The 11,449-nt window shown below is 39.8% G+C and overlaps 2 protein-coding genes across 3 annotated transcripts; one reads left to right on the top strand and one right to left on the bottom strand.

Annotated features, from left to right (window-relative positions):
* Positions 1-286: 286 nt before the first annotated feature.
* Positions 287-4,050, top strand: tmem263 (transmembrane protein 263). Of its 2 annotated transcripts, XM_034536065.1 has the most exons (4): positions 303-480; positions 567-770; positions 2,102-2,172; positions 2,799-4,050. In XM_034536065.1, exons 2-4 carry the CDS (start codon positions 697-699, stop codon positions 3,104-3,106), a joined length of 453 nt encoding a protein of 150 aa, XP_034391956.1. In that variant the 5' UTR covers positions 303-480; positions 567-696; the 3' UTR covers positions 3,107-4,050. The 2 variants fall into 2 exon arrangements, with proteins under 2 accessions (XP_034391957.1, XP_034391956.1); XM_034536066.1 differs by having other exon boundaries at positions 287-775.
* A 2,117-nt stretch (positions 4,051-6,167) lies between these two features.
* Positions 6,168-8,198, bottom strand: LOC117732038 (zona pellucida sperm-binding protein 4-like). The gene is given in 9 exon segments (XM_034534644.1): positions 6,168-6,259; positions 6,341-6,416; positions 6,499-6,646; positions 6,831-7,023; positions 7,094-7,254; positions 7,339-7,436; positions 7,524-7,708; positions 7,809-7,919; positions 7,922-8,198. Coding segments are annotated over 9 exon segments (1,341 nt in total).
* Positions 8,199-11,449: the final 3,251 nt, after the last annotated feature.

Below are 11,449 nucleotides of genomic sequence, written 5' to 3'. Positions count from 1 at the left end.
TGCATGTGTTCTATAAAGTGTGTATATATTTGCATACAGTGTGTGTATTTCTGTATGCTCTTCGTTTGGTTGGTAATCTTTTTATTCTGCAGCCCTGGAGCAGTTTCCTGTCAGTGATCCAGTCTTGTTGATATTAACACATTGTCCTCGTGAGAATAAATCTCAATTCGGCGTTCTGTTGTGTTTACTAAATACTCTTCGGTGACACCTGCTTATTGAATAGATGTAAAAGAGACGATCTTTGATTTAGAACCACTCACGGAGGATGAACGTCACTTCCGCTTTTAGGGGCGGATGTTGTTTTGGTGTAGTCGGTCCAGTGTCCTCTCCCGCCAAACTGATGAACAAAATAAGGCCTTCTTATCTTATCTTTTCTAATTACTACACCCTGCGATACTTTCCACAGTTGTTCATATTCATCACTAGAACATCTTCACTCATTCTGAATGGAACCAAACACAGCATCATAAACGCCCCCGTGTTAGTACATGATCTAAAATATTGAACAATAGCAGGCTACTATCATCCCGACAATAACAGCTGTACATGCATGTGATTTCATAAAGGCCTCCGCAGCTGCATCCCGTGTGTTTTTATGGGTGGAGACTGAGGTCCTCCTCACAATATTATAGCCACACAGACAACACAAGTCAGCGTAACCACCAGCAGCGACATTGTTAGAGGCCGTGGAGGCTGATGAGCTCTTGTTTTGCGCAGAAAGTCCCGCACATAGCGCGCAGTGACGTTACATTGGACCAGTCTGATACAAAGTAAGGTACGTACTAGTGTTTGGTTCAGTTTGTGTGATGAGAGACAAGAAACTGGAGCCACTAAACACCGAGCCACAGTATCTCGCACATATCAGTTTCAAAGCAAACTCCCTCGATCATCGGGACAGAAATATCAATACGAATGTTAGAAAGCTAGTGAGTGTCTCAGCGAGACGATTGTCCCAATAAGCTAATGATGGCGACTAAAGGCAAAACAACTACATAGTTCTGCATGTTAATGACAAGTCCAACCATTTCTAGATGTCAACGCGAGACCGCACCGATTCCGACGTGTTTAGATTGTGCAGTAATTGGCCAACTTTCAATGAAGTATGTGTTTTATCCTCTACGTTAGTTCACCTTAGCCCAAGTCCCAACGTCCACCAAACAAACGCTGCAGGTTAGCTCACGGTTGACGTTGCACGTCGGGCCTTTGACCAGCTAACGTTACTTGTTTGAATGTGTTTAATCTGAACCCAACAGGGATACGCGGCGATGCTGTCTTTGTTCGTCGTTTACTTAATACACGCTATGACCGAAGGAATGACGCTGTCCGAGCAGATTTCATAACTTCATAACAAGAACAAAAAAAGCAACATTACAGGTTAACGGATAACAAACGGTTAACGGTATTTAGGTAGCAATGTGTGTCATCGTTTCTACGAAGAGACATTAGTTAATTCCTTCAAACTGTCAGTATGTCATTGATTATCTTTGTTTCCCAAAGTCCAGAAGACGACTCCTAAATTCGTTTTTATTTTATTTCTCATAATCGTTTGTTTTAAGTTGAGATGTTCTGTGTGATGTTCAGCTCCGTGGCAGACCATTTCAGGATCAGCAGCACACCCAAAGCAAGCTCCCGTTGTTGTCCTTAACACCCCATCCCTAGCTGTTTGCTTTACAAAGGCTTTGTCTGCAGACTGTCAGCGTTTCGTCTGTTTAGAATAAAGGCTTTTAATGACAAATGCAGCATGTAGCTTTTGTCACAATTATAGTGTGAATGTTGGAGCAGATCATGCATGTACCAGGTAGGACAAGGAGCACATTTTAAGGGATCAAACACAAACCAAAGTCTTGTTTCTTTGTTCTACTGTTCCTCTCTTATCATATATGACATACTTAAACACAGAAAGATATGCAACAACAAGCACAGACACATATCTCTAACAGGATGTAGATCATAACAGAAATTACATAAAGATGCCAGAAGGAAACTAAACTGTAATGTTACACAGAATCTCTTTCCTTATAGCGTTAGTTCCCAACGCTGCATATCTCTGTTCATGGTGTATCACAGTCTCGGTTGGTGATTGTATCATTTATTTTTCCAGAGAAATGAGTCAGGCAGAGCAAGTGCTTAAGGACATGCCTGCATACCTCAATGATGAGCCAGTAGCTACAGGTAAGTTTAATTGTAAAGGTCCTCTGACAAATATTTAGTTTCAAATGTTGTGGATGCTGTTTTCAGAAAAAGACCTGAGCGTGCAAAACATTATATGGAAACACTATTATGGATTTTACATAGGGATTAGCATGGTCAATTTAATATGTGCAAATTAAATAGTTTAGTATTTCTGTTACGTTCCCCGACTGAAGTCTAGGGGAGGCGGGGAGTAATAGAGAACATAATAACCCAAGGAGAAAGACTCAAGGTCAACGAATGGATAACACACAGAGAGAGAGATACTTTGACTATATTATTAATCAATAAAAATAATCATCCATAGTGTACCACGGTTATGATCATCATCATGGGCGACATAACCGGGTGGTAAAGGCAATGTGAAGATGCAATAGGTTTGGAGTAGAGCTTAAATAGGTTATTTATCAATGAGTGCATCTACAGAAAATGAATCGGCAACTGTTTTGATACCAGACCAAAAGAATGGTTATGGTTAAGTGAAAAGTAAATCATTATTTGTTGCAGCCCTAGTTTGAAGCATTTCTGTCTTCTTACTTATTTAGAAACAACATATTGAAATATATATATATATACTTAAAATGTTGCTTTTGTTGTTTTTAAATCAGATGACGACAACGACAACAAGGACGATTCACAGGCGCAGCCGGGCATGCTCGGCAGGTTGGCGGGGGGCTTGTATGGTGCCACCAAGGGAGCTTTAGGAGCGACTGTAGGCGGTGTGACGTGGATAGGAGGAAAGAGTCTGGACCTCACCAAAACCACCGTCAGCTCTGTCGCTGCGCTGCCTGGGATTGGAGTGGGTCTGGTTAAAGGAGGAGTGTGTGCTGTAGCTGGAGGAGTGATTGCTGTTGGTTCTGCTGTGGTCAGCAAAGTTCCCATAGGAGGAGGCAAAAAGAAGGACAAGTCTGACTGACGGAGAGAGGAGGAGAGTGAACACACACAGCTGAGGTGTTATGGCTCGCACTGTGTTCGCAGTCATGAGCAGAAAAAGAGCCACAGAGGACTCAAATGTTTAGTGTACACGTTTATGGTGAAGGGTGTCTTTGTTTTTGTTTGTTAGGTTCTCTTTTTAATGGTTGGTAAACCCATGTTCATATACTTAAGTGGCCAGGACTCAAAAAGCATAACTACCAAAGACGCTCCTGCTCTGTTAAAGGACACACATTATTATCACCAGTGCCTGAAATTGTTCAAATAAAATGTCCACTTTTCCTTTTTGATAAGTGACAACACTGTTTTCACTGTTGTACTCGCCACATATGTTAACTTTGGTACCAGAGGAGAAAAGCTCCTAAGGACTCACTTGTGAGACAATCATTGATCCATGGTGATCTGTAACTGACAAAAAGGTATTTTGCTGTTAACTGACATGTATCTGAAAATATGTACATGGTGACTAAATCAGCTTCTGTTTAGTTAATCGCCTCTGTTCAGCTTGCACAAATGAACAAACACGTGATCAGAAATGTGATCTTTGAAGTAAAGTCCAGTTTGATATCTAAACCGTTTGCTGACTGTGGATATTTCGCTAGTGAATTTTTGTGACGGTTTCAGTTTTCCTCTGAATTCACATTGCCCTCTTGTGGTTATATTATCACCTCAGTGAAAGGTGAGTCATACTTTTGATACAATATGAAAGCTAGAGTATTGTGACAGCAATTAACTTAATAACTCAGAAAACTGAGACAGTTTGTCTACAAATACCATCCTGGACCCGGTGCTACTTATGCAAGATGGTTGAAAGTTTGTTGAACAATGATACATTTTTTTTAAACATAAAACATGCTGAAGGCTGTAAATGTATTGTGTTCCATCACTCACAAAACAAGTCTTATGAATCCAAACAGTATACCTTTACTTATTGGCTTCTGTTTTTTCCTTTTACTACAGAGATTTCACTATGTTCTTTAGTTCTTCACTTTAATGATTCATTGCTCTATTTTTGGCAAAACTGATATTTTGAGATTGAGACTTAAATTTTCTATAACATTTTTGGAAAGAGTTTATATGCATGTGCAGGTGGTGGGTCGTGTGAAAAGGTGCTCACAAGTTTGGGGGGAAAAGTAATTTGATCAATGTGAATATAGAATAATTATTGTTAAAATCAATCGGGGTCCGTGTATGTTTTGATAGTTTGTTTTAGAGTTTAGTCGTAAAATACAGAAATAGGCTTGTAGTTTATTTTTCATACATCTGCCATTCACATTTCATGCAAGCTCACTCATAATTGCGTTGCTCGGGGCTGTCAATCATGTAATCAGCTGGTCTCTATCCAATAAGCACAACAAGACAATTACACGGTTAGCCTATCATCTCTTACTGCTGTCTCTTTTAAATACGATCTACCTTCAGTACATTCCTGTTGCTGTTTTCTCTGCCCAGTCTTCACAGATTCATCAGCTTCATCAACTCATCATTCTATCAGCCTCATCAGCCACCACCAGGTCTGGACTCCATAGGGGGGATTTTTCTTGTTGCTGATTGGGGCAGACGACCCTCAATTACAAATCTCCCTGTGGAGTCCAAGTGCCAAAGACTCAATCAAGACTTTATCATCACATATATCATCTGTTAATAATAAACAATTATTTTTTCTTCATCTGACTTCAGCTGTCTCTCCTGATTGAACTGTCAGCCTGTCCCAGAGGAAGATCTCTCTTACCTTTACGACACTACGAAGGCACTCAGAGATGAGCAAGACCGAACTTTGCTCTGAATGTACAAAACACAAAATAGTTGTATATGTTTTTTGCAATAAGAGGAAAAAAGGTTACAGTAATGGATCAATTGAGGAGTAAAGATGATGATCAGATGGTGGTCGTGGTAGTGGTGATAAATCAAGACGAAAAGTGTAAGTCCCGTGGCTGACTGTTTCTGCTGTTTGGGGTTTCCGTGACCACACAAGTTGTAACACTGTGCATCACAGAGCTATTTGATCCTTCTTGGGATTTTACACATCGACTTCTGTTTTTGGACATTATTGGGGATATTGGTTGGGAACCTCCAAACATCAGACATAAGTGTCAAACGATTCAACTTTGGAATAGACTCGTGAAGGTGTCTGATGGTACTTTGTGATATTAAGGGAATTAAGACTAAACTCTTTCTCATGTATAGACAAAAATGGTCTGTTGATATATGGTGTAAACTAAAGTTACGAACGTATTGTCTCATAAAGAATAACTTTAGTGGAGAACTTTATGTGAAGTATAACTTAAACAAAAGACAAAGATCCCGATGTGCACAATTACGCTCAGGAACATTACCATCAGTTTTAGAGACCGGTAGGTTTATTTCCACTCCAGAGGAGGACACATGTGAGCTCAGGGAAATTGAGAATGAGGTTCACGTTTGTTTTTACTGTCCTATCGACGAGGACATAAGGGATGTAGTGTTTAGTAAAAAGACTTCAGTTTATGTTGATTTCTTTTGCCTGGATAACTGGGAACAACTTGAGTTGCGCTTCAGTAAAGGAATCTTTTTTGATTTGCCCGGCCTGGGAGAGAAGGCAGAATGTTTTGTATAAGATATAGCGGTGAAGTAACCTGTACATTTCTAATTGAGTGAAACTATATGAAATGTGTCCACTGCAGCTAACTTTTGGTGTCTTATAGACCCATGAGGGTTGAGCACTTTATGTGCTTGACACGAAAATAGAGATATCTATCTATGTTTCTATTTATAGAAATGTTTGTTGTATTTTGTTTTGTTTCAAAAGAACCATGAATTATTATTATATAACCTGTTTGTTAGAACATCACTAACAATTAATAGTACAAAAAGTTGTATGCACACAAGTATTTACAGCAAATCAAAGCCAATAGATTTTAATAAAAATGTGTCTCCAATATTTTTGGGGATCAATTTCATTCTTCCTGCAGCACACTTTTTGCAATCATTACAATATATAGTATGTAATATGCAAATCTTTTACTTCATGATCTTGGCCAAATTCTTGAGTTCCACACTGCTGTTTACTCCGCGGAGGCACCCATGCTCACTGGTCCTACAGAAACCACAACCTTTGCCTCAGAACTTGTCTGGTCCACAGCCATGACATCTCTCTCTACAAACAGACAAACAAACAGGGTCAGATTTGAGTGCATATTGCTCCTTTCATTCTACAGATTATAAATTCATCTCTTACTTTTTCTGTAGCATATTGGTTCACAGGACCGGCCTCCTGTAGTAGTACACACAGCTGTACTGCAGTGAATGTACACCTGAACAAAGAAAACCATGTAAGCAGAGCAATACAAACATATTCTGTTGAATCAGTTTATCATCAGTGGATTAAATTGTTACCTGTTCCTTCATGGGTTGAGATGACGTGGGGTCAACAAAGGTAAACATTTTGAAAATGAAACGTCTGTAGTGACTTGGGAAGTCCAGACCAGAGAAGGCACCGACTGGAACCAGTGAGGACAAGTAGTTATCATTCCTGCATGGACACCTGGATGAAAAGAAAACGGCATGAAGACAACTCCTCTGTAATTCAATTCAAAAAGGAAGTCAGTGTTTTCATAGCATTCATTACTCTATCACTAATCCTAATGATTAGAAGTGTAAACTCTGACAAAAATGATTGATTATGTTGTCATAAACAGGACAGTGTGTTAAATTGGTGTTTTAAATACCCGTCTGTCAGAATGTCCCACTGGGGCAGACTGTGAGGGTTGGGCTTTGTGGTTGCCCAACAGCGACCAACAGTCAGGACAAGGTTGGGATCTGTCTTCTCAAGGAGTTGAACCTCCACGTACACAGGGTCCCTCAGTACTTTGCGTACGGGATAGTCAGCCTCCGTGTAGTACGAATCATAGGCCACATCCACTGTGAGAGCAGGGACCAGTTAGCATGACAGCCATCTACAAACACAGCAGCTTCGCCGACATTCACTTACCTTCATTACAACCCTTTGAAATACACTGTCCATTTCCCAACCTCAGTTCTACTCTGATGGGTCCCAGCTCAGCAACTGATAGAGGAGTAATTCCTAATGGTAGTACTTCTACAACCACAGTTTGAACAGTTGTGCCGATGTACCGACACTGGAAGAGCAATCTGAAAAGAGAAAACTGGCATTATGTTGCTTGGTCAGATCCTTTTTTAGATATTACAAAATAACTTTAAAAAAGCATCACCTACTCATAGTGGCTGTCCCTGGTAATGACTCCACGTGGCCCGGTTTCCACTTCATATGAGGAGAACATTTTGTTCTCATAGATTATAACACCAGGCTCCTCCTACAAAAGGTAAAAGAAAATGGCATAATTGGGTAAAAATTTAAATTCTTTTAACTGGTGGATAAGTTGAGAAACTCAAGGTCTTACCAAAACAATGGTGCCACATGCGGTAACAGGAAAGTTATAGATGGCAAAGTCTGAATTAGAGTCAACATGTGTACAGCCTGAAGCTTTGCTCAACAGTGAGATTGACTCGAGGTCAATGTTGGGCAGAGTGGCATCTCTCGCCACTACGACAATGAACTGGCCGTCCTTGGTGCACTGAACGGTCACTGGTGGCATAAAAACAAGCATTGACAGGTTAAATATGTAGAACACCTTGTTTGCGTCCTCCATTACGGTCCATTGCTTGACATTCTTTTCAAAACTCACCTGCCTTTCCATAATAGCACTGTCCACCATCAGAGCAGCAGTTTATGGCATCGCAGTTTTCAGTAGAGATATCAGGAAGTCCACATGGGATCCTCGTGTTTTTTGCCACATCACAACTCTCGGCAGGAGGATGCTTTGTGAAAATGGTTTTGCTCTGTGAGTTCTGCTGCTGCTGATCAAAGTGAGGATGGTGGTGATGTCCGTGGCGATGTCCGTGGCGATGTCTGTGGTGATGGCCGTGGTGATGTCCGTGGAGATGGAGGTGCCCGTGGTGATGGTGATGGCCGTGGTGATGGCCGTGGTGATGATGATGGCCGTGGTGATGGCCGTGGTGATGGCCGTGGTGATGGCCGTGGTGATGGCCGTGGTGATGGCCGTGTCCGTGGCCATGGCCGAAGCCAATGGATGGTGATTGAGGTAGGTCAATGCCAGGTCCTTGAACTGCCTTTACGGAAGGACTCAACGACCCTTGTTCCTGAGCTTCTACCTCTGTCCCAGCTAAGCATGCTAGCAGTGCTAGTGCCACTAAAGAGGTGACACCCCAGTGCTTCACCATGGTTCAACAGCCGTTTGACCTGGACAGTACCCAAGTGTACAACTTAAGGTGTATATGCTGCCACATTTATACGTGACTAGGCTTGATGGTTTTAAAAACCCTCCTCTGAGGCAGAATAACCACCAATTACAGCTTCCCATCTTTTCAATAGCCACTTAAAAGCTTCCAAGGGGTATTATGTCATGTTTTTTTAATATTATTCAGGGAGAGGATTTGGTTTGGCAACTTCACAACATCAGACACGTGTCCTATTAGATCAGGTCACCTTTTTTTAAGGTCTTTGTGACCTCAAGAATTATTTGTCCCCAAATGTTTATTTTGTTTGTGCACAATGGCAAACATATTGATCTTTTCTCTGGATCTGGAACAAAGTTTGTCATATGTGCCTTATGAACACATTATCTTAAATGTTAAAAAATTAACAGTTTCCTAAATAGAGGAGCTTTGAATCAAGACAAATAGACAAACATGCTTTGAAGATAATTGTGAGTCAAAATACATCTTTCAAACTAGGAAGAATTTTCTAGATGTATTATATAATACATACATACAGTATTACATAACTATTGTAGCTTGGGAGGTAACAGATGAAAATGGTCTTTTATTATCTAGTTTCAATAACTGGTGTGGTGGCAAATTTAGCTGTTGAGTCTTTTTAAGCTGAAATGACAAATATCGTAAAACAAAACTTGTCAATTAAATATTTTATTCTTGCAAGAAGAGGAATAGTTATACAAAAGGAGTCTGTAGAAGTGAGCACTAAAGAGAAGAAGTCCCACAGAGTTGTGTAGGGAGTGACCAGGGTGTGGGCTGTATTGGAACATGATGCTTAGATACACTGTATACACTTTCATTTTTATTTCATTTTTACATTTTCATTTCGTTTATTATTTAAATTCTTAAATGTAATATGTCCGCCCTGCTATATTATTTTATGGTATTGTATATTTCTAAACATGTTTGCTGCTGCTTCACGAAGTTTCCCCCTGGGGTCGAATAAAGTAATATCTTATCTTATCTTATACCTCAACAATAGTTTTTGTGACGTGTGACAGTTTATTGAAGAAAAGTAAATCCACTCAAACTGAAGATAGAGTCAGTCCTCTCTCCAACCATGAAAACTTCACTGATGACAATCATTTGTGGACAGAAGAGTGCTGTGTTTATGAACAGCTCTTGTAAGCCAACGCTGTGATGATGTAAATCATGCGAGCAGATTAACTGCAGACCGAAGCATCAGAAGAATTGAGATACAGTAATACAAGTCAAATACAAGGATGTAATCACAATACAATGCCACCACTAGTTCTGAAGGTTTCTGCTTCTAGGGTAGTATTTAACTTGTGCTTAACATACAGAATTAGAAAATACCAAAAATGTTCTTTCTTTGCTAATCTAGACGTGTGCAGATCTCATTGGATAGAAGTACATGTGAGCTACTGCTCTTAGCTAATGAAGGTCATGACCTGCTGATGTAAATGTGTTAGTGACCGACATGTAACCTGGGGAACCCAATGGCCCTGTTAATCAGTTTAACAGGAACAGCAAACAACCTCAATAAATATATTGTTATTTATATAATCAGAATCAGCGTTAAGTGTGTACACATACAATGAATACGACTTATCTAAATATACATGCACACATATCGACATGTGGCTAAAAAAGGGCAACAATGCCAAACAATCATTTGAATACTTTAAACCATGCGAGACAGCTTAGAAATGTGAGAGTAGCTGTGCTCTCCATGTTTCAGTCTTATACAATAACTCATAGTCAACTCCGACCACGGTGTGCACACACAGCACAGTGCTACATCATTCTTTAGATCAAAGTGCCGACATTATGATGATGTGATTTTGACAGAGTGATGTTGAATGAGTATGAGAGTGACAGTGATGATGGTGCAGTGATGAAGAGTAATGAAGGTAAAAATGGGAAGCACAGGGAAGAATAAACCAACTGTCTTTAATTGTCATTATTTATTACCTTGTGATCAACACATACTCTTCCACTTAGGAATGGTTGGTTCTTAAATGACACAAATATATCAAGTAAATACATGATGTATATAACTAGGTTGCAAATGAACAATGAACATTAAATATCAGAGGAAATAAACGGCATTAAATATGCCTGTATCCAAAACCGAAATCAAAGACACAGGTAAATATAACTAATTGTATGGTTTAAATACACTTATACTGCCATCGACTGGTAGAAAGGGTAAACAACTTTATTCTGCATCTCCTCCTAAAGACTCTGCTCTGAGTTTACTCAAGAAACAGCCCAATACGGTGGAAAAATGCATGAGTGCTAACAGCAACAACTCTGCACACATACATGACTTTAACTATATTACCTGCCTACAATCATTCTATTGCCTTGGCTTTTATTTTGACAGACTCTTACTTCCGGGTCGCCTGCCTTGCTTTGCCTCTGTCTTCTAAAGAAAAAACAAAAGAAGGATTTTCAAAAAACAATATCAACTCGTTATTTGTGTTCGGTTCACTCGTATCTTCGTTTTTGGAAAACGACCGTGCTTTTCTGTTTTCGGGATGAAACTAAATCTTTTTTTGTTTTTGTCTTCGAAAGGAGAGGCAAAGCACGACAGGTAATCCGGAAGCAAGTATTTCAAAATAAAAGTCAAGGCAATAGAGTGACCGTATGCGTGAAATTCTGATCTACAGTCTATGATGCAAACACATATCAGGGTAACGTTAGAAGAACATTTGATTAATTAATGTAAATACACTAACCAGGGCCGATGGGCGTGATTAATGATTTAACTCTTCAAACTAAAGCTTCTAATTTCGGGGTTAAAGATGATGATCAGATGGTGGTCGTGGTTGTTAGTGGTAATATTCGTGGTAAATCAAGACAAAAAACAATCAGTACATTTTAGACAAACAGAAGTTTAGCTGTTTTTAACTTCGGTTCAACAGTGCTATCATACACTGAACAGTATAAATTTCTTGGCATTACTCTTCACGAGCACATGACATTTAAAGAATTGGTGACTGTCCTCGCTCAGTCAGGAAGAGCACTGGGATCTGTACTGAACAAAGTTAAACAATGTGGTAAT

The sequence above is a fragment of the Cyclopterus lumpus genome, chromosome 6 (assembly GCF_009769545.1).
Source record: "Cyclopterus lumpus isolate fCycLum1 chromosome 6, fCycLum1.pri, whole genome shotgun sequence".
In the NCBI taxonomy this organism is placed as follows: Eukaryota; Metazoa; Chordata; class Actinopteri; order Perciformes; family Cyclopteridae; genus Cyclopterus; species Cyclopterus lumpus.
The sequence above is the reverse complement of the archived record's forward strand: the minus strand, read 5'-3'. Positions and strand labels throughout refer to the sequence as shown.